The 24,479-nt window shown below is 42.1% G+C and overlaps 1 protein-coding gene across 2 annotated transcripts in view; it reads right to left on the reverse strand.

The window, feature by feature from the left end:
• LOC110082095 (protocadherin alpha-C2) overlaps nucleotides 1–8,311 on the reverse strand; it is a 239,021-nt gene extending 230,710 nt beyond the window's left edge. For both annotated transcript variants that reach the window (XM_078392504.1, XM_078392494.1), the window contains exons 1-2: nucleotides 7,885–8,311; nucleotides 238–3,994 (exon numbers count right to left, since the gene is read on the reverse strand). In XM_078392504.1, coding sequence (XP_078248630.1) covers nucleotides 238–2,577 — 2,340 coding nt within the window. In that variant the 5' untranslated portion in view covers nucleotides 2,578–3,994; nucleotides 7,885–8,311. The remainder of the gene's footprint in view (nucleotides 1–237; nucleotides 3,995–7,884) is intronic.
• Nucleotides 8,312–24,479: the final 16,168 nt, after the last annotated feature.

Raw genomic sequence — 24,479 nt, forward strand, 5'->3', positions numbered from 1 at the left:
CAGTAAAGATTCTTTCATCAAGTTTTGTTCAGTGTTGGAACTCTCTGTCTGACATGGTTGATTTATAGCCGAAACAAGGTTATTCACCTAGTACCAAAAGACAAAAACTTCTCTAACTAAAATATATTTTCAAAAACTGACATTATATCATCTCCCAGCAATTATTCAGACATGTCTAGTACTGTTAAGAGTGCTTCATTACATGACAAACTTAAGTGGGTAATATTAGGGACTTACCTCTTCAGATACATCAGGGACCAGTTCTGTCATGTTTCCCACATCCCCATTTTCGGCAAAGATAGGTATGTTGGGGGTGAAAACCATCAGGTCACTTTTAGTACCAACCTCACCACTCACTCCTGCCAATATATGGCTGTGACGATTTGAATACGACCAGCTGCCCACTTCACTGGTGCACACCAGTGTGGCTGTGCCAGGACCATACACCATAGGCTCCTCTCTCTGCCTCTGGCATTTCTGTGCCACATACAAGACAACCGCAAGCAGGAACAAACTAGAGACTGAGCATATGGCAATAACTAAGTAGATGTTGACATTGTCCACCAGGAGTCCTGGACTGATTCCCATCCTGGGAAGACGGGCATCAGATTGGGCTGCCTGGGTGTTCATCACAAGAGATACACTCAGTGTGGTGGTAGCTGACTGTGGTGGCTTCCCATGGTCTTTTACCAACACCAGCAGGGTTTGGCTGCTACTGCCCTCTGCTTCATCCAGAGCACGTTTAGTACTGATCTCACCACTATACAGTCCTACTTGCCATGGCCCGCTGGTCATCTCATGCAGCTCATACCGCAACCATGCATTGTATCCTGAATCAGCATCCAAAGCACGGACCTTGCCCACTAAATACCCAGCCGTGACAGGGACTACCACCATAACAGGGGGCTCCTCCGATCCAGATACTGTTGGGGCGTTGTCGTTCTCATCCAACACAAAGACTTGAATGGTCACATTGCTGCACAAGGGGGGCATCCCAGCGTCCTTGACACTCACTTGGAACTCCAGAAGCTTCAGCTTCTCATAATCCAAGGGCTGCAAAGCATACAGCTTCCCACTCTCAGAATGCACGGAAATGTAGCTCGAAAGTGGCCAGAGCTTCTCGTCCAGCCAGTAACTGATCAGGGCATTCTCCGCCATATCCGGATCTGAAGCAGACACTGTGAAGATATGAGCTCCTGGTGGGTTGTTCTCCTTCACAAAGACCGTGTAGGAGGGTTGCGCAAAAGCAGGTGCATTGTCATTCACATCACTGACGGGTACCACTAAACTGCTGCTAGCTGATAATGATGGAATCCCTTGATCCTGGGCTACAATCACCACTTCAAACTCAGCTACCTGCTCTCGATCCAGTGGGTGCGCTAGTACCAGTGAATAATAATTTTTGAATGTAGATTCAAGTTTGAAAGGAAGGCCAGTGGGCCAAAGGGAGCAGCTCACCTGCCCGTTGGATCCAGAGTCCCTGTCTGAGATGCTGATCAGGGCGACCACAGCCCCTGGCGAGGAGTCCTCGGGTATCGGCAGCAGCATGGGTTTCACTGACATCTCAGGGGCATTGTCATTTATGTCTAAAATTTCAACAAAGACAGTGCAGTGTCCAGACAAAGGAAGGTTACCTTTATCTTTTGCCTCCACCTCAATAGTATACACACTGATATCTTCAAAGTCAACCTTCCCTGTCACCCTGATCTCTCCTGTGTCGGACTGTATGCTAAAAATATTGTCAGGAATGTTGTTGCTGAAGGAATAGAAAATTTCTTTATTCGTTCCCTCATCTGAGTCTGTTGCATTGAGTTTAACAACCAGTATTCCCTCCATCACATTTTCTAATAAATTCACTTTATAAACTGACTGGTTAAACACTGGTGCATTATCATTTGCATCCATCACGTTGATCTCAAGGCGAACCGTTCCTGTGAGTTCTGGTTGGCCCCCATCCGTGGCTGTTAACACTAAACGGTGTACTGGGATTTTCTCTCTGTCCAGAGGTTTGTTTAAAATGAGCATCAGTGATCCACTGTGCTGGTCATTTATTTTTCCTTCAACAGCAAAATATTCTGTGGAACTCAGTTTGTACTTGAGCTGAGCATTGGAACCAATATCTGCGTCAGATGCTCCATTCAGAGGGAAACGTGTGCTGGCAAGTATGGATTCTGCAACACTTAGAGACTGTTCACTTGCTGAGAAAACAGGAGCATTGTCATTTATGTCCTTGATTTCCACCTCCACATGGAAAACTCTCAATGGTTTATCAATAATAATCTCTAAATGAATGGTGCAAAAAGAGCTCTTGCCACACAGCTCCTCTCTGTCTATCCGTGAATTCACAAATAAAATCCCGTTCTGCAGATTTACCTTGAAATAGTCCCCATCTCCTTGAGATTCCATCCGGAACATCCGAGGCATGAGCTCTCCCACCTCCAGCCCCAGGTCCTGAGCGATGCGGCCCACAAATGTGCCATGCTGGGATTCCTCCGGCACAGAGTAATGGAGCTGGGAGCTCCCCATTTTCCAGGCAGTGTGGAGCAGAATCAGCTGCAGCAGCTGCCTATTCCCCATTGCAGAGTCTCCACATGGATAAATTATCTCAGAAATGTTTTGTATAATTCCCTTATTTTGTGGAAGATTTTTGTAAAACAAATTTCAAAGAATGCATCCAGGCAGCTCATGTCCCTTTTGTTCTTCCATTTAAAGGAACCAAATGATCTCTCATCACAAAGCACAGGAAAACCCTTTCGTCCCCCTTTTATTTTTGACAAGATATTTAAGCAGAGAGCGACATCATGCGACTAGATGGATAAGTACAGTTCCTTTACCTAACATGTGTAGGTTTTAGGATTTCTGAGTAGTTTTGATGTCACCTCCTTTTGAATGAACAGAAATTCATATTTAGATTGATCATAATCATGCTACAACATTTACTGGAATATGTGTTACTGGATTCCACATACGTATTTTTGAAGGTGATTATAACAATTCAACTGTCTTTATGTTGAAGGGTCAGTATGATATGCCAGTAGATGATATAGATTATTTTCTTCTTCATTTTACTTCTGTTGCTTGGGCTGTTGGAAATCTGATATTCCAAGCTTTTTTCCCCTCAGGATGTTCAGTAACTGTGTCAAAATATTCTGTTTATATGGTCTTTAGGAATGAAGTGTGGGGTTGTTGTTGTTTTCTTTGTTGCTGTGAGAACCGAGGGCAAATAGATTCTCTCTTTTTTCCCCTGTTTATTTATATTTACAGGTTTCATATTCCGCCATTTCTCCAAGGGCATTGGAGAGAAAGTGCCCAAAGAGCTTTGGGTGGTATGCATGGTCCCCTCCGGCCCCCTCCTCACAACCACCAGAGCTAGCAACTCCAAGGTCACCAAGGGAACTCCGAGGCTGAGTAAGAATTTCAACTTGTGTCATACCAGTCCTAGTTTGATGATTCTGTTAATTCCAGGTCATTGTGAATTAAGCACGTTCCCAGGTGAAACCTGTATGAAAATTTAGTTGCACTTCTTTAATACTCTTGGAATCATAGAACTGAATCATAGAATTGTAGACTTGGATGGGATCTCCAGGATCATCTAACCTAACCCCTGACAATACATGGGGATCTTTGGCCTCGTTGTATGTGCCCTTGCCTCCATCCCTGACAGGGAGATGCAGTATGGTTCTGGCAGTGCTGCCTTGTCACTACCTATAAGCAGAGGCAGTATCAAGGGCTTGACTTTGCCCTGAACCTGCTTTAGGCTCCTCCTCTTCACCATTGCAGTCCGCGTGGCTCGTCTACTGTTCGTTGTTTCCAAGCTGCACAATCTGCATGTAACCTCTCTGGGATCACTAAATGTCTGAAAAGTTGTCCCTAGTCCTTCTGAGATTTGTCCGTTCTTGTTTTTCAGAACACATGCGCTCCCCTCATCATGACCTGCTGAGGAAATTCATTCATACTTACCAGTTCACCTTCCCCATGTCCTGTGATTATCTTGCTGTGAAGGAAACAAAAGCAAGGGATCCTGTCACCAAGACCAAGGAAAAATCAGTACTCACTTCCTTTCCACCACTGTCCCATAACCCCTGCATCCAGCTCAAATTCTCCCCAGGTGTATGCGGGATACCTCCCAGGTCCCATTTTGAAATTGATGGGAGGTCAATTGTAATCCACCACCACCCATCATGCACATGCATTCTGCAGATGGAAAGTAACTCAATACAAGCCCCAGTGTATTTCCCTTACGGCCTAGGTCAATGGTAGAAAACATCCCTGCCAACAGGTTCATCCATAGCAAATCGAAGTCCAGTGTTAGTCTAGATGATACTGAGCTAGATGAACCAATCTCTTGAGTTGTCATATGTATTTATAAAGTTGTGTGAACAGTCACTGTATTTAACATCACACTGGCATTTAGAAGTTTGATGATGCTAAACAATTTTGTGGCCGATCAGTGTCTGGGTGGAAGACTTCCTGGGGACCCTCTATACACCACCTTAAGCAACTTGAAGGAAGAAAAGCAGAAAAGAAATATACCAAGTATAATAAATTACCTACATTTTTTCTCCTTTAATCCTGTTCTGAATCACCTGCTGTGGTGGCTGATATTGTGCTGAAGACCCCAGATTGCTCCTTTTCTCCTTTCAAATTGGCACAACTTTCTCTTTGAGTTGGCATGTTAGCTTTGTACCAGGAGGGGTTGGGGGGATCCTTTTTTAATATGTGCAATCTAGTCTCCGTTTTGTTAGGCCAATTTGCATGTGTCCCTTGCAATATGAATCTTTTTATATCTATTTGGCCATAACTGGCCAAATTAAAGGGAGAGGTTGGATTCAATCTACCAGTTGGGCACTTGATGTTTTTATGGTCACATGTTTGTTTCTATCCTTTGGGTTCTGAGGTACCTGAATGAAAACTGACATTAATGCTCAGGGCATAATCCCATGTTTCAGGTTCAAACAGTAGCCAAGCATTTAAAATGTTGATGTGGGGGAGTAGATGGCGAAAAAAGCAATGTCCTGCCTGAAAACTGCAATTGAATGAATGAACATTGGTATGCACATTCAGAATACATTCTACATTTTAGGTCTGAATACTAATTCACCTTCTGCACCCATCTCTTTCCCTGACAGGGGAATTGGTGAAAAACTCTGTTAGAGCTGGAATTACCAAGCACACAGAAAAACAAGTTTGCTGGAAGAAATCACATGGCTTCTACAAAAAGAAAGTCCTTCCTCACCATCTATAGAAGAACTCTGGCATTATTAGCAAACATGTAGAAAAGAATAAACTGGCAAATGACATATAATTTGATTTAACAATAATAGCAATAATCAACTAATGGCAACCCTTTTCAAGGTTTTCTAGGGAAAGAGTACTCCGAAATGGTTTACCATTCCCTTCTTATGGGAGCACCTTGGGATTAAGCAGTTTGCCCAAGGCCACACAGATTAGATCTATTTGTAGGAGGCACAGTGGGGAATTGAACTCCCAACCTCTGGCTGTGTAATTGGACAGCTAAACCACTGAGCTATTCAATTCTCTGTCATCTCCCTTTACTTGTGTCCCTTCCCCTGCCCACAAACTAAATAGATTCTGAAAAGAAATGTTTATTCTGAAATCCCCAAATTAATAGTCAGGGTAAAGGATTAGGATGAGCCATCATTTTGCATCCCTTGATCACCATGAGCCTGACCACTTCGATGAGATCCTGTAGCTGCTAGTGCTACTGGACTGAGACTTTGTCTTAGTTGTGAGTGTCACAGTGGGTCTGGGAAGCCACCATTCCAGCCATTTATTAAAATATCTACAGTATGTCCTAGTTTTTTAAAAAATACATTCAAATCAAAACACCACTAGATTTATCATGTGCTCCTTTCCTCCTTAAGGATGAGTGTAGAAGGATGTACAAACTGGCTTCTCTTGGGCATGTTTTGAAACGTACTGTATTCGAATAACTGAATCATAGAATTGAACTGATGGCTATGATTCCAGGGGTCATCTAGTCTATCCTCTGACAATGTAAGAAGCAGCTAAAGTGTCCCTGACAATTGGCTATCCAACCTCTGTTTCAAAGGCTCCAAGGCAGGAGATCCCGATCAACTTCTGAGATAGTCGATTCCAGTATTGAACAGCCACTGCCATCAGGAAGTTATACCAATGCTAGTATTTCCTTTCTTATAGCTTTCATGCACTGGATTGTGCCATCTGAAGCTATAGAAAACAATCTTTGTAAATTTCAACTCATCCAAATCCTCCTTAGGTAATCAGTGCAATTCTTTAGATGCCTCCTACTTTTCCTTTTCAAAGGAAATGTTTGTGGTTATGCCTTCAGTATCCCACCTTGAAAAAACTCCTAAAAGTTGCAAACCAAATTAACTTTAGAGTATTTCTAACCATGGGGTCTCACCTAAGGTTTTCTTGATGTTGTTGAAAACTTGAATTGAGTTAGGTTCTGCTTTAAAAAACTTTGAGAGCTGGAGTGGTGGAGAGAGGTACATCCAAGACCAGTTCTTCGAGGCACACAGTTCAACGACTCTTTTTGCATTTTCTTCATAGGCTGTCAAACAATGGCTGTTCTTATCTGGATGGTATCCTTTTCAGCCATCATCGCTTCGCTTTGGGAATGTAACATTAAAACATTCCCTAAATTAAAGACATTGTCTCGTTTGTGAATACAGCTTGCAGTAGATGAGCTTCATGGCTGAGCTTTAATTTAAATCTGATCCTGGGAATGAGAAGATAGTATTCAAGACAATATGATAGAATTTTGAGCTAGCCTGTGTAGGCCAGTGCCCAGGTCAATGATCAGAATATTGTGTCTGTTGTGGGATGTTGTAACTCAGATCCTCTTAGCAATGCTGGTTGCGCTAAATGGTGAATATCCTGTCTGAGAGAGTCACATCCCCATTCATGGAGAGTTTTAATTCAATGTCTTCATCCAAAACAGCTCATTTTGGGCTTCTAGATAAGTAGGTATTTTCTGCCATTCATCCCAGATCTGAATAGCAACATTCCAGGAAAAGGGAGAACCCACTCTCCCTGGACACTCTTCTGTTGATCCAGAAATGCCCCTTCCTAAATGAAAGAATGTTAATGGTTGATTTCCATTGCTCACAGAATAGATATCAGGAAGTGCCCCTTCTCTGTGCCTTCTCCCTCCCCCCACCGTCGTCCAGTTCCACAAAGTCTACCATGGTACCAACAAGACAAACTATAAAGATATGTAAGCAAATTTATCACATGAAAAGATGGTTTTCATTCACAACATCCATCTTTAGGTGTGAAATGCAAAGGATGTCAGTGGAAGCTCAGTTACTGAAGCTGTTTCCAGTTTTAAAATCCAGACACCTTAAGCCTTTGCATCTCCAGCCTTCTGGACTACAATGAAATATTTACAAGCTTGATTGACACCATGTTCCACCAATCTCACCTATGTTCTTTGTTCATATCCATTTCACTTACCTGACTAATGATGAAACTTTTCTCCAAGTTCTCAGGTAAACTGACAATGTAGATAGATGTTTCAGTAAAATGCAAGAACGTTGTGGTATGCCAGATCTCTGAGGAGATTTATTGTCTTTTGTGGTTCACGAGAAATCGTGAATGGAACTTCTCTCCTTGACTAATGATTTTTCAAAAGCTAAGCACGCTCTCTTATTCACTACTGCTCACTCCTGTACTTTCTAGTTTAGCAGATTATATCCTCCTTCAACCGTCTGAGGTTAACTCAAAGTGGCAAAAGGGTTATATCAATATCTGGAATTCAGGGATTCATTCTTACTAATATAGCTCTTAGCTCTTTAGCAGAAAAAAGGGGGGATTACCATTAATATTGAGGATTTCTGTAGTCAGATAACAGAATACAAGACCAAAAGCTCAACTTACTGTCTGCACATGCAGCTCCTCGATCGTCCACTATTGTGCTCTGTAACACACATCCGGACATTTTAGAATATTTAACAACACAATGGCCTGGCTGCGAGCTGTCCCCCCCCCTTTTTTTTTTTTAAAGATCAGTCTTCTTCAGTAGACTCAGCAGCATCCTTGGCATTCCAAATCCTTCAAGATCAATCAGCAACCTTCTCTGGGTAAAGGCACACTCCATCAGCAGCAAAATAAATGATTTGGAATATAATACATTCCTCCTGTGGTAACCGTGGTTCTCTAGCACTGCTATCCAGAAAAAGAAACAAATACCTGGGAACACTGAATTTGCAGTAAAATTCTAGAACAGAACTGTTTTGCTCTTCTTTCAGCTTGAATCTTGAGCTGCTAGAAAATGCACTTTGGTAGAGTTACCAGGTCTTTCTTTCTAGTCATGGACAACAGCAACACCTAGCGTCTATATCACCACTGTGCGCCACAGGTTGCACATAGTGGTGCACAATTCCTCCTTGTTTGTATCACATCACAGGATTTAAGCTAATGTGGATGAGCGCTAATATGACTGGGAACCATAATTTGTGATTCACTTTTACAAATCATGCTGGGTTTATTTAATAACTAGTCATTACCCCATTATCACTGGCACATTAATTTAAATATCTTTCTGCTATGTCCTTAGTGATTCCCAGCGCTAACCCTCTGACCTAGTTATGTAATATAATAATTACCTATCTGGATTTCCTGTGCTAAAATTTTGTGGTGAGCAATCTTGAAGTGAAGCTAATGTAAACAGGATCTCATGTGAAGGTAGCCTTATAAACTTTTTTTCAGCTTAGGTCACGCATGCACCTACAATGTTTGACATAGCATTTACTTTGTATGAGAACTGCTTGAGCCAATATATTATACCAAACCAGATTTATTCATACAACAATATATGAAATATTATAGCTATTTTTAAAATAATGTACTCATATGGATCTCATAAGGAGAATTTTAATTTTTCTTCATAAGGGATGGTGTACTTACACTGGTGGCATTAATACAGCAAATGATCTTGGATATGTTACCATTTTTATTAGTATTGAGATAATTTGAATTCAGTTAAATATTATTCCAGTGTTTTAAATGTGGTGCACAGTGGGACCCGCAATAATCCATTCCTCTGAAATCGCTGTTAAGCGAAAACATCGTCCAGCGAAAACAGTTTCCCCACTGGAATGCATTGAAACCCATTTAATGCGTTCCAGTGGGGAAATTACCTTGTCGTCCAGCGAAGATTGCCCATAGGGGAAGCCATTTTCTGAGCACCGATCAGCTGTTAAAATGGCTGCCCTGCGAAGCATGGGTCCAGAAAACACAGGGCAGCCATTTTGCGGAGCCGGAAAACATCATTGTCTTGAGAACAAACAGTTCGTGAAGCATGGACCTAATCGTCGTCAAACGAAAATCCCCCATAGGAAACATTGTTTTTGATCGCTATAGCGACCGCAAAAAAGTCAATGGCCTGCGGATTTGTCGTACAGCAGGGTCATCGTCTAGCGAGGTACCACTGTACAAACCCTGCACAATCATTCATGGGGGCTGATCAGGCATTAATAAATGAGGAAAAGAGGTTTGCTGTCATGATGGACAGATGAATAAAAACATATACTGAATTTGTAAGAGAAGTAAGCAGAGGCATGTAACAATTCCACATTAGGAGTGGGGAATGGATCAAAAATAAAATTGCCACATAACGAATATAAATTTAGCATATTGATACCAAATATAAATATTGTCTTCAAGAATGTTGTCTTCATAAGACAAGCCTCACAATAAAAAAACAAAAATGATAAGGAAAACTGGAGGCAACAGGAAAAAAAAGAAGACCAAATGCAAGATGGATTGACTCAATAATGGAAGCCCACAACCTTGAGTTTGTAAAATCTAAGCTGGACTGTTAATGAGAGGCCTTTTTGAAGGTCACTAATTCATAGGGTCATCATAAGTTGCAAACAACTTGATGGCATATAAGAATAATAATATACATTTTTTATTTAGCCACAATGGTTATACTGTGTAAACGTTTGGTTGCCCCATCTCAGAAAGAATATCACATTGGACAAAGTGCAGGAAAAGAGCAACCAGTCTGATCAAAAATGTGGGTCACCTTTCCTACAAAACAGAGAGAGAGAAAGAGAGAGAGAGAGAGAGAGAGAACATTTGGGGCTTCTTAGTTTAGGAAAATGGGTGACGGATGGGAACTGTGATAACATTATTTAAAGGCATGGATGATGTAGGAAGTGAATGCATAGATATATTTTCATTTCCTTCTCTCAAGCCCTTGTTGTTGTTGTTTAGTCGTTAAGTCGTGTCCATCTCTCCGTGACCCCATGGACCGGAGCACGCCAGGCCCTCCTGTCTTCCACTGCCTCCCGGTGTTGGGTCAAATTCATGTTGGTAGCCTCGATGACACTGTCCAACTATCTCAAGCCCTATTATATCCAAACCATGGTTCACCAAATGCTATTAGTTGTCAGTAGGTTCTGGACATATAATTAACTTACGAAGTTTACTGCTGTAATAGGCAGCAGACAGGAGGACTCATTCCACAGTGGTAACATAAGGCACCCATCACCTCTACAGTACACACTGCCTCTTTCAGTGTTTACTAACTTAGATGGCTTTAGAAGATGAATAAACAAAGCAAGGGAGGAAGTCTGTCAGTGGCTACCAGGCACCATAGCAACATGCATCTTTCACGTTCAGAGTTAATATACCATGAAATTCCAACTGCTGGGTGCAACGCTGGGATCAATGGCTTGCCTTGATTCTCTGCCCAAGGCATCTTGAAGGCATCTGGTTGGCTACTTTGGAAATGAAAACTCTGAGTGACACTGTGGATGCAGCTAGAAGGGAGATAGAGCATTGCCAACCAGCAGGAAGAGATGAGGCCAGCATGACAATGCAGTTGTGAATGCTAGCCTGTGTTGGGGTGGAGCTGAAGTTATATATTATATGTTCCTTCCCGCTCTTTCACTTACTACTTAGCCCACTCAACTGCCCTTTTTTTGTCCAGACTGAGTCTGCTGATTATATCTAGGGGCTGGATTTTTGGCCTGGATTTCCTGACTGTCATATTGAAAGAAAGAGGATCAGGACTTTTTTGCCCTTCCCACTCTGATTACAGGTGGCTCAATTATGAAATAGGTGGTCACAATCATGACACATCATGCAGAAGAGAGGGCAAATACCAGTGAGTTCCATAGGGCACCAGTTGGCAATTGGGGTACCCACACTAATATGTTTTAGATTATGGAATACAGTACAAGCACTCTAGAGAGGTTTAACCTTAGAGCCTGACCCTACACATGACCAACCTTTGGGACAGGAGAAAGATGGAATCAAAAAGCTCTTCTCAGCTTGAACTGGCTGGGACTTTTCTGTAGCTGACAAAATGACCCTGAGGCAGGAGCTCACCCTTATATGTTAAGAGAGAAGAACAAGTGGTTCTCCCGCTTCTCTGGTTCTGATCCTCACTACAGAGAGGCCCCTCTGCAGGCTAGGGACTTAATGTTCAACAAAGTTGTGGCCGGCTGTACTTCATCATCTGTGTCTCCTGTCTTTGGGGGGGAAGGAGACATTATGCTGGACTGGTCTGACTTTTGGTCAGATCCAACAAAGTCTTCTTGTGACCTGCAAATGGAGGGGGCTAGGCTATAGTTGTGAAGGTTAAATTGACAACATATGGCATCAGAAAAGGAGAGTCTCCACACCAGCTGTAGCCTCCTATTATTGTGAAAGTGGCACTGCTTCAGAAAACCAGACTGCAAGAAGACAGCCAATGTATTATTATTATTATTGTTGTTGTTGTTGTTGTTGTTGTTGTTGTTGTTGTTGTTGTTGTTGTTGTTGTTACTGCTGCTCCTGCTGCTGCTGCTGCTGCTGCTGCTGCTGCTACTACTACTACTACTACTACTACTACTACTACTACTACTACTACTACTACTACTACTACTACTACTCCATTGGGCCAGAGTCAGAGTTTGCAGTCTGAAACCTTGTCCTTCTCCGATCCAAACTGATCCAAGCAGCAGAAATATCTGAAGAGCAAGTAGCAAACAGAAATGGGAACCAACAACAGCAATGGGAGCAGCCCCAATCAAGAAGAAGCTACAGTGGTAAATACCCCAAAATTGTTGGCGCTAACTGAACAAAGCTATGCAAACAAAAAGAAGCAGATGCTCTTCATTGTGATAGGACATCACAGTTTTTACCACCATCCAAATGGCTGTCAGGTCACAGCAGTAAGAGTCTAAATTTCTCAACTGAGACTAGATAGTAGTTAGCATGTTATTAGAAGCGGAGCTCCCTTAAGTAATAAAATATGTCTATCTAGCAAGAGCTTGCCTCTATATACTGCAAATTAGCTGGCTTTTGTTTTCTTTTTATTATTATTATTTATAAAGTCCATCCGTGCTTATTTAACATTGTGTCACCTGGGTTCCGTTTACAGTCATTTGTTAATACAACTGCAGTATATATTAAGCCCTTAATCTACACAACGTGCTTCTAGCCATTGATAAAACAGGTGCCAAGCTTAATAGTATTCTGAATCTTCTTTTCCTTTGATTTTTGATGTCAGTCTGCCCATTTCTGCGCAGTCCAATATCTTTTCAATTGTTTCTTCACCTGGATGTGTTTCTTCATTCTTCCAGTACTGTGCAAATATAATCCTCGCGGCTGTTAAAATATGCAGTATTAAATATACATTTTGTTTAACAATACTTTCTGGTATTATACCTAATAGAAACACTTCTGGCTTAAAATCTACTTTTTATATATTTTAACAAGCCATATATGTATTTTTATCCAAAACGATTTTGCTTTATCATATGTCCACCAAAGGTAATAGTAAGTTCCAATTTTTATGACATTTCCAGCATTTACTTGACCAATTAGAGACCATTTTAGCTAGTCTGTCAGGTGGTAAATGCTATTCATAAAACATTTTGTATAAATTCTCTTTATAAGATGCCATTGCCATTTAATAGTTTCTAGCCCACAGCTTTTGCCATTTTTCAAGATCAATATTATATCCAAAGTTTTTTTCCCATTGTACCATTGTTTCTTTGACTTGTTCATCCACCAGATCAAATCCATGCGACGGAGTGAGCTCCCGTTGCTTGTCCCAGCTTCTGCCAACCTAGCCGTTCGAAAGCATGTAAAATGCAAGTAGATAGGTACCACCTCGGTGGGAAGGTAACGATGTTCCGTGTCTAGTCGTGCTGGCCACGTGACCATGGAAACTGTCTTCAGACAAATGCTGACTCTACAGCTTGGAAATGGGGATGAGCACCACATCCTGGAGTTGGACACAACTGGACTAAATGTTAGGGGGAACCTTTACCTTTATCTATATATTTTCCTAATTAATTCCAGTTTGACGTAGCAATAGAACAGTCATAGGGAGACAGCGCTTGTCTCCCTGAGACTGCGTTTTCGGCCTGTGAGGGAGTCCCAAGGGCTTAAGCCACCCCGGAGAGGCGGCAAAAGAATGGGAAGATACCCATATTCATGAAGATATTGGCAGGTGTCGTGGTTGATGTGGAAAAATCCCCCAAACTAGCAGGTGAAAAAACAAGCTTCCAGCTTGTCCAAATCATTGGCTACAAGAGATGTAAATATCAACTTTGCACCGTGATATCAACTTGGGTGAGATTACTTATTTATTACCCCACAAACCCTTGAAAAGGAAATCAAGGAGCCCTAATCCATCCCCCAGCTGGAAAGGGGAAAGCAGCAGCAAAACTTTGTAAAAAAAGAGCTGATAGACTGAATAGACTGAAACTAATGCCTTGCCAGGCACAAAAGAATGGAGGCAAACCTCGAAACCTTGAAACTTGAAACTGTCTGGTGTCTAATCTAATGGGCAGTGTGCCCAGTTAAAGAGCAGCAGATATTGTCGGTGGTGACCTTGGGACAGTTAAAGCCTCCAAGTTTTTTCTTTTTTAATCTTTTTGATTTTTGAAGCTGCGCTTTGGACTAATTACATATAATTAACTGTGGAATCGTGGATACCTGTTTGAAGCTGGCTTTTGTTTTCTGACTGGTCATTGCAAGGTAACCTAGGCATCATTTGCGTTGCTCAGACATGAAACTTTAAGTGCCTGGAAGGACAACATTATAAGCACCACAAATACAGATTCTCTTAACATGCTATTCGACCCCCAGTGCTACCAAAACATCAGCATTTGACTGTGCAATCTCAGCCCACACATGGATGAGACACATTTTAAGATGCTATGCAGTAATGTCTGTTGTTAAACTTGGGCATTTTAACAATAAAACATAGCTCTTGGGATGTACCTCTTCCCTGTGTTGGTTCTGTTTGGCTGCTGTCTGCTTTTTGTGTTCTTTGTGAAATATGAATACCATATACCCCCTTCATGGATTGCTGCCTTGTCGTGGTGAAGGGGCTTGAGTAATTCAGAGAAGCTATGGGTTATGCTGTGCAGGGACACCCAAGATGGACAGGTCATAGTGGAGAGTTCTGCAATCCACCTGGAGCAGGAACTGGCAAGCCACTCCAGTATCGTTGCCAAGAAAACTCCATGGACAGAAACAAAAGGCTAAAAGATATGATGTTGGAAGATGGGCCTCTCCGGTCTGAGGAAGAGTGGAGGACAAGTACAGTACAAGTAGCTCCAGAGCTAATGAAGTGGTTGAGCCAACGCCAAAAGGACGTTCAGCTGCGAACGTGCCTGGAAATGAAAGGAAACTCCAACACTGCAAATACTGCATAGGAACCTGGAATGTAAGATCCATGAACCTTTGTAAGCTGCATGTGGTCAAACAGGAGATGGCAAGAATAAACATCGACATCCTGGGCGTCAGTGAACTAAAATGGACGGGAATGGGCGAATTCAATTCAGACGATTATCATATCTACTATTGTAGGCAAGAATCCTGTAGAAGAAATGGAGTAGCCCTCATAGTCAACAAAAGAGTGGGAAAAGCTGAATTGGGATACAATCCCAAAAATGATAGAATGATTTCAATATGAATCCAAGGCAGACCTTTCAACATCACAGTCATCCAAGTTTATGCACCAACCACCAATGCTGAAGAGGCTGAAATTTACCACTTCTATGAAGACTTACAACACCTTCTGGAACTGACACCAAAGAAAGATGTTCTTCTCATTATAGGGGACTGGAATGCTAAAGTCGGGAGTCAAGAGATAAAAGGAACAACAGGAAAGTTTGGCCTTAGAGTTCAAAACGAAGCAGGGCAACGGCTAATAGAGTTTTGTCAAGAGAACAAGCTAGTCATCACAAACACTCTTTTCCAACAACACAATAGGCGATTCTACACATGGACATCACCAGATGGGCAATACTGATATCAGATTGATTATATTCTCTGCAGCCAAAGATGGAGAAGCTCAATACAGTCAGCAAAAACAAGACCTGGAGCTGATTGTGGCTCTGATCATCAGCTTCTAATAGCAAAATTCAAGCTTGAACTAAAGAAAGTAGGAAAAACCACTGGGCTAGTCAAGTATAATCTAAACCAAATCCCTTAAGAATACACAGTGGAAATGAAGGACAGATTTAAGGAACTCGATTTGGTGGCCAGAGTGCCTGAAGAACTATGCATGGAGGCTCGTAACTTTGTAGAGGAAGCAGCAACAAAAACCATCCCAAAGAAAAGAAAATGCAAGAAAACAAAGTGGCTGTCCAACGAGGCCTTACAAATAGCAGAGAAGAGAAGGGAAGCAAGATGCAAGGGAGACAGGGAAAGTTACAGAAAATTGAATGCAGAATTCCAAAGAATAGCAAGGAGAGACAAGAGGGCTTTCTTAAATGAACAATGCAAAGAAATACAGGAAAATAACAGAAAAGGAAAAACCAGAGATCTGTTCAGGAAAATTGGAGGTATTAGAGGAACATTTCGTGCAAAGATGAACATGATAAAGGACAAAAATGGGAGGGACCTAACAGAAGCAGAAGACATCAAGAAGAGGTGGCAAGAATACACAGAGGAATTATACCAGAAAGAGTTGGACATCCCGGACAACCCAGACAATGTAGTTGCTGACCTTGAGCCAGACATCCTGGAGAGTGAAGTCAAGTGGGCCTTAGAAAGCTTGGCTAACAACAAGGCCAGTGGAGGTGATGGCATTCCAGTTGATTTAAAATCTTAAAAGATAACACTGTTAAGGTGCTACATTCAATATGCCAGCAAGTTGGGAAAACTCAATAGCGGCCAGAGGACTGGAAAAGATCGGTCTACATCCCAATCCCAAAGAAGGGCAGTGCCAAAGAATGCCCCAACTACCGTATAATTGCACTCATTTCACACGCTAGCAAGGTTATGATCAAAATCCTACACGGTAGGCTTCAGTAGTATGTGGACTGAGAACTCCCAGAACTACAAGCTGGATTCCGAAGGGGCAGAGGAACTCGAGACCAAATTGCTAACATGCGCTGGATTATGGAGAAAGCCAGAGAGTTCCAGAAAAATATCTGCTTCCGCTTCATTGACTACGCAAAAGCCTTTGACTGTGTGGACCACAGCAAACTATGGCAAGTCCTTAAAGAAATATCAACAATCTCCGATATGCAAATGATACCACTCTGATCGCAGAAAGTGAGGCAGAATTAAAGATCCTTGTAATGAGGGTAAAAGAGGAGAGTGCAAGAAATGGTCTGAAGCTCAACATCAAAAAACTAAGATCATGGCCACTGGTCCCATCACCTCCTGGGAAAGAGAAGGGGAAGATATGGAGGCAGTGACAGATTTTACTTTCTTGGGCTCCATGATCACTGCAGATGGTGACAGCAGCTATGAAATTAAAAGACTCCTGCTTCCTGGGGAGAAAGCGACGACAAACCTAGACAGCATCTTAAAAAAGCAGAGACATCACCTTCCAACAAAAGTCCGAATAGTCAAAAACTATGGTTTTTCCTGTAGTGATGTATGGAAATGAGTTCTGGACCATAAAGAAAGTTGACCGCCAAAGAATTGATGCCTTTGAATTGTGGTGCTCGAGGAGGCTCTTGAGAGTCCCCTGGACTGCAAGGAGAACAAACCTATCAATTCTAAAGGAAATCAACCCTGAGTGCTCACTGGAAGGACAGATCCTGAAGCTGAGGCTCCAATACTTTGGCCATCTCATGAGAAGAGAAGACTCCCTGGAAAAGACGCTGATGTTGGAAAAGTGTGAAGGGAAGAGGAGAAGGGGACAACAGAGGATGAGATGGCTGGACAGTGTCATGGAAGCAACCAACATGAAATTGACACAACCCCGCGAGGCAGTGGGGGATAGAACGGCCTGGATTGCTCTAGTCAATGGGGTCACGAAGAGTCGGATACAACTAAACGACGACGATGAATACCACCAGTAAAATACAAATCTGAAAAAGAAAATGTGGTTGCAGATCAACTTCTTCATAATTTTTCAGAAGGGTGAAATGTTAGGAGGAGCTGATTTAAGTCATTCACCTGCAGGTAGCCTCAAACCTCTCCCTTCCATGCCATTTTCCAGCTCTGAAAAAGACCTCTCATAGTAACAGAGAAAAAAATTATAAAATCAGTAAATCAAAATTGAACATTTTTAAAAATGCATTTAATTTTAAATCAGTTTGTAGAAAACAAGCGCAGCATTTCAAAGCCTCCAAATTTAAGCAAGATTGAACACATATTTTAAAAGATCCATTTTTGTAACTGTCTTTAACATTGGAAGAAGAGCCAGAGATCCCACCCAAAGAAAGGATTTTTGGCTCCTCTGCTCAGAAAGTCCACTTCAGATGAGAGTGGGATGCTGAGCAAGTTTATTCTGTCTGATGGCTTCTGGTCGTTTTCCTCAACTTGGAGTTCAGTGCATGCATAACTTGACCTCTGACACCATAATATGATCAGACCAGTGTGGCAGGGGGTCAAGGTCTTCCTCTGCATGAAAATTGCTTCAGGGAGAAGATGTTTCCTCAATATGGCGACAAGGGAAGAACTGATTAAACTCCCCATAAACACAGACACATACCTCCTGCAATCCAAACAACCATTGGTCTCTGCCCACAGCTTGGGCTAGTTGTATCTTTTTAAAAAACCTACATGTTTTAAATTCAAAAACGAATGTAACATCCAATCTAGTTGCGCTGTTAATAGCCAGCAACTGGGCAAAGGGCCATATGTGGAGATTTCTCTATGCTTCATTATCTAGATACACGGTTCTAATGGGGCCATTGCCACCGGATGGCTCTTTAAGCCCTTTACAAGCAGCCACGTTCACTACGTGGAAACTTGCCAGGCCCAATCAAATTGAACCACAAAACAATAGCAGCAGCTAACTAATCCCTTCAAGAGTGAACATTCCTTTGTGTTTTGACAACCAGTTATAGTACTAGTATGAACTATGTTCCATCACCCAGTATTTCACAGAATATTCCACACATATAATAATTGCAGACTTGGCCCATGTATATATTTTGCTGCTTGGCAGGTCAGTTCTCTGTGAGTGCTAAGCTCTTGCTCTCTCCATGTAAATCACATTGCCAAAATATTCCAGGCACCATTAGGATTAATGCTGCAGAGCAGATGGTTTACTCACCCCTTTGGATTCCCCTTTCTCACAGATTGCATGCAATTTATTAATAACCTGCCAGATGCTGGGGCATTTTCCTGTGCACAGATTATGTGCAATGATGGTTGCTGTCCTCTGAAGATGCCGGCCACAGAGACTGGCAAAACGTTAGGAAGAACCACCTTCAGAACACGGCCAAGAAGCCCGAAAAACCCACAACAACCAAGAAATACTGCAGTTTGTCTTAATGAACAACCACCTTGGCAATGGTCTCTGTCAGCCTCATAAGAGGCTGCTACTTTCCAGAGCTGAGCATTCCCTATCCTCTTCTCGTTTGAACAGCACCATTCTACCTCCCATAAGGACAAAATTGTTCAGGAGACGATAGCCTTTCAATGGTGTGGAACAATTCTTAGTGCCATTGGTGTTTCCTAGAATGCTTACAGGACCTAGGTAGGTGTTCTCAAGGGCACCTGCAGGCATTTTGTGGTGTTGGGGAGTAGCTGCATAGAAATATGTGCAATTTCATTCAGTGTAGCACAGAAAAGACTACATACAGTAAGAGAAAATTCTTGGAATTTCACAGAATTAATGTAAGAGGTACAAGAATCATCACAAACACCAAACATTTATATGAAGTAAGAGTCATTTTAAAAAAACCAATGGGTCCAGATGAACACATACGGTACTGGTTGTGGGGAGTCTGGGCATCACAACTGTTCTAATAAAACTGATGAGTTTTTTTTTTCAATTTATATGCCGCCCACACTACCCAGAGGTCTCTGGGCGGCTTACAATAATTAAAATTTAACACAGTAAAAGATAAAATAATTAAAATACAATTAAAATACAATTAAAATTGCCATCAGACCCACAGCTAATATTATTTCAATTAAAAGCCTTCTGGAACAGGAAGGTTTTGACCTGGCGCCGAAATGTCATCAGCGTCGGCGCCAGACGAATCTCAGTCGGGAGGGCATTCCATAGTCTGGGGGCAGCTGCCGAAAAGGCCCTTTGTCTACAAACCGTCCCTCTTACCTCCTTAAGGGACGGCTCTTTCAAAAGGGCCCCCTGGCTAGATCTTAACTGCCGGGTAGGTTCATATGGAAGGAGGCAGTCCTTCAGGTATCCAGGGCCCAAGCCGTTTAGGGCTTTATATGTCAAAACAAGCACTTTGAATTGGGCCCAGGCAGCAACAGGTAGCCAAACAGAATCGGCTTGATATGTTCCCTGGCGGCTGCACCACTCACCAGCCACGCAGCTCGATTCTGGACCAGTTGCAGTTGCCGGACCGTCTTCAAAGGCAGCCCCACGTAAAGCGCATTGCAGTAATCTATGCGGGATGTTACCAGTGCATGTGTGACTGTCATGAGACTCCGCTCGTCCAGGTAGGGCCGTAGCTGGTATAATTTCTGCAGCTGAAGGAAGGCGCCCCTGGCCACCGAGTCCACCTGGGCTTCCAGTGTTAGACTAGGGTACAGGAGCACCCCCAAGCTGCGGACCCTGTCCCTTAGGGGGAGTGTAACCCCATTCAGGGTGGGGAAATGGCCCTCCAGCCTGTCTGGTGAAGCACCCACTAACAGCACTTCCGTCTTGTCTGGATTGAGTTTCAATTTATTAACCCTCATCCAGTCTATTATCAGGTCCAGACACGAGTTCAGCACAGAAACTGCCTCACCTGGATTGGTGGAAAACGAGAGGTAGAGCTGAGTATCGTCAGCATATTGCTGACTCCTCAGCCCAAACCTCCTGATGACCTCTCCCAGCGGTTTCATGTAGATGTTAAACAGCATGGGGCCAGTATCGAGCCCTGAGGAACCCCATGACATAAATGCCATGGGGCAGAGTAACTGTCCCCCAGCACCACCCTCTGGACACGGTCAGCCAGGAAGGAGCGGAACCATCGTAAAACGGTGCCCCCAACTCCCAACCCAGCCAGCCTATCCAGAAGGACACCATGGTTGATGGTGTCGAAAGCCGCTGAGAGGTCCAGGAGTATCAACAGGGTCACACTCCCCCTGTCTCTCTCCCGGCAAAGGTCATCATACAGGGCAACCAAGGCAGTCTCTGTACCAAAACCCGGCCTGAAACCCGATTGAAATGGATCCAGAAAATCCGTTTCATCCAGCAGCGCCTGGAGTTGCCCGGCCACAACCCGCTCCAGCACCTTGCCCAAATAAGGGAGGTTCGCCACTGGTCGGTAGTTGACCACCAGCCTTGGGTCCAGGTTAGGGTTTTTAAGGAGTGGTCGAATTACCGCCTCTTTCAAGGCGGTAGGGATCACTCCCTCTCTCAGGGAGGCGTTCACGGCCTCCTGGACCCAGGTGCGAACCCCCTTGGCTGATCTTCCAGTTTGTAAGAATTTCCCAGAAAAGGGTCTCCTCTAGAGTGACTGCCTTCATCTAGAAAAGACACGTGAATGCTCCATTGAGTACAAGTTGGGAGCACCAGAGGCATCTCTGTGGATTTTCTTGGGCAAGAAGAAGTGAAATGGTTATACTTGGTCAAAGCTGGGGACCAACAGGATGTTAGACTATTTTACTTTTCAGATTCTCTCTCTCTCTCTCTCTGTCTCTCTCTCCCTTTTTATGTCAGATATCTTGCTCTTTTTTAAAAGTTTTCATTATTTGATACTTGATGGTTTCAGTGAATTGGCCTGGTAAATATGTCCAAGACTGACAAACATGGTTGTTAAGAAATCTATACTAGGTTTACTTCTCTATTCTTTCCCAAGATGTAGAAAATGTCTGGAATACATTGTTCTACCCACAGCTGACGGCTGACACTGGAATATTGGGAAGGGACTGTCATTGTTGCTGTGTGCTGCCAATTTGCTTCCAATGTACGGCAACCCTATCAAGGGTAAACATAAATCTTGTAAACATAAGTCTGCAGCTTCCTTTATTGAGTGAATCCGTCTCATTTGAACTTCCTCTTTTGCTGCTGTTTTCAACTTTTCTGAGCACTATTGCCTTTTCCAGTGAGTGCTGTCTTCTCACAATGTGTCCACGATAGCCATCGTCATTTATTGTTTCTAGAGTATATTCAGGGTTTATTAAACTACCACCCACTTATATCATTTTTTCTGACAGTTCATGACATCCATAAAGCTCTCCTCCATCACCACGTTTCAGATGAATCAGTTTCTTTCCTGTCAATATCCTTCACTATCCAGCTTTCACATCTCTGCACACCAGTCAGCTATTCTATAGCCTGGATGATCTTGACCTTGGTCTCCACCAACACATTATCACTGTCAAAGATATTTTCTACTTCATAACTACCCTTTGAAATATTTGTCTTCTGAATTCTTAGTTGCAACTTCATTTTGAGTTGATGATTGAATTAATGTTTTAAAACATCTTTAACAATTTAAATTTCTTCAGTGTAAACATTAAACTTATATAATTCTTCCCTAGCCATGTTGTTGTCTTCTGAATGTTCAACTGTAATTCCACTTTTGCACCTTCCTTTTTCATCTTCCTCAGTAGTTGTTTCAAATAATTGTCACTGTCTGACAGTAACATGGTGTCATCTGCATATCTAAAATTGGTGGCATCTTTTCTGCCAATTTTCACTCCTTATTCACCTGAATTTAGTCTAGTTTTTCATACAATTTGTTCTACAAGTAGATCAAATATACAGGGCAACATCCTGTAGTGTTAAGTAAACTGGCATAAATCAGACCCAGCACTGGAAATATTTAATTTAATTCAAATATTTTCCTTTCCCCTTGTAGCGTTCACCCTGCTCATGAATATTTATATTAAGATTTGCATGCACCAATAGGAGTTGCTGGGGGTGGAGTGAAGTGGGAGAGAAGAAAAGGAGGGGGAGAGAGAGAAGAGAGTGAGTGGAGATGAGAAGGGAGAAGGTTGTTTCAGTTGAGAGTTAACGACATTGACTGGACTTTTATCACCTATAACAATAAACAATTTCTACTTGTTTCTTAAATGATACGTTGCCTGGACCTCTGTCATTAATAGTAAACAGTGTTGATGTAATCAACTGATGACAGTTGAAAGACACTTTGCTTGGTGAAACAACCAAGGCTACACGGGAAGCATAGTGGTTGGATCTGAAATAATCCAGTGTGAAATTGAATTTTCTTTGGTCTGGAGGGTAAAGGGGTTAGGATCTGTGCCATAAGAACTGATTACCTGTTACAGTCTTGTTGAAGACATAACTTGGGGGCTTCTGAATCCAGGTCTGGGGAATCCCAAGAAGAGGTCCTTTTGGCTCTTGTGAAGGAAAAGAACCAGTCCAATTTAATAAGAAATTGTATTGTTTATGCCACCCAAACGAAGTAAAAAGTTGGTTATGGATGCACAGCTTAAGCTCCAGGGTGCTGAGGGAAATGGAAACCCTCAAATTCAAAGTGACAAAGAAACTGAGGGACCAATAATAATTGCCTCAGAAGGAGAAAATATCCAAATCTCCCAAGATTTTGAAAAGTGGAAGCTAGAACAAGAATTTAAACTGAAGGTGTTAGCTATGAAAAAACAATTAGTATTGGAAAAAGAAAAAATCAGAGAACTTGAACAGAAAAGGGAAAGAGAAATACAGTTCCAAATTGAGATGAAGAAATTGGAAACAGCTGCCCATAACAACAACAACAACAACAACAACAACAACAACAACAACAACAACAACAACAATAATAATAATAATAATAATAATAATAATAATAATAATAATAATAATAATAATAATAATAATAATAATTCCAGTGAGGGAAATCCCTCCAATATTGATCTAAAGAAATTTCCCCAATATTGGAAAGGAGATTGTCCTGAATCTTTCCTGATTTCCTTTGAGAGAACTTGTTGGGACTTTGGGATTAAAGATGAGAGGATGATAATTTTAAGGTAACAGATAGGAGGAATTTCATCTGAGATCTATTCACAGATGCCTCTTGAACAAGCTAGACATTTTGAGGGTTAACAAAAGATGATGTATTCCCGATTTGGGATTAATTCAGAGCATCTCAGGAGAAAATTTTGATCTATTTCAAAGAAACCTAAGGAGTATTTTTGCTCAACTTGGGGCATGTTTAAATCAGTATCTTAGGAAGTGGCTAGAACAGGAATGGGTCATCTCCAAATGAGAAACATGTTTGGATTAGAACAATTGTATTCAATTTTACCAGGGAAGTTGCGTTATCTTGCCAAGGACAAGGATCCTAAAAATGTGCAACAGGTGTCTGAATATGCTGATTCTTTTAGTAGGATCAAAGATGCTCGATTCTCTGAGGTAAAAATTGACCGAAAAGGTTGGGACGTCAATAAGAGAACATCCCAATTCAGTAAAAATAACCTTAGTTATACTCAAGTTAAAGAAAGCCATTTTAAAGCAAGACCTTCGTTCTCTGAGATTGAATAACCGTGAGGGAAAAACTACTAAATCCCTTCACTCTGAACATAGGGCAAAGAAACAATGTTATGCTTGTGGTAAAGACGGACATTTTGGTCCCAATGTGAAACTCATAAAAATAGAAATTTCATCTTTTGCCTTCAGCCATTGGCAGTTGAAGCCTCTAACGGCTGCACTGTTGCTAAGGGAATGGACTTGGCAGAGAGCCCAGAGTTTCCTGAGGGCAGAGTGATACAATGTTATTTAATCAAGTGTGATCAAAACTTACTGGAAAGCTCTGGAGAAATGATGTTAATCAATGGTAAAAAGTATCTAGATATTAGGGACTCATGTTTCCAAGTAACTATCTATCACTTGGACATAATTCCTAAAGATAATATAATGAAACAGGAGAGAATCACCCTCAAAGTCATAAGTTCTGATTCTGTAGTATTGCCAATGACTAGAGTAGCCTTGAATTACCATGGGTGGCCTGGCATATGGAAAATAGTTGTGTCAAATCAAATACCAGATCCTTGCCTGATTGGTTTGGATCTCTCAAAGCATGTGCAGAGTGTTTGCATGGTAACCCACTCTCAGGGGAGACAGATTGTAGCCACTGAGGGAAGCATGGGAATCCCAACCACTGAAACTCTCATTGAAAGACCCGGTT

This window comes from Pogona vitticeps, chromosome 4 (assembly GCF_051106095.1).
Source record: "Pogona vitticeps strain Pit_001003342236 chromosome 4, PviZW2.1, whole genome shotgun sequence".
NCBI classification, from domain to species: domain Eukaryota; kingdom Metazoa; phylum Chordata; class Lepidosauria; order Squamata; family Agamidae; genus Pogona; species Pogona vitticeps.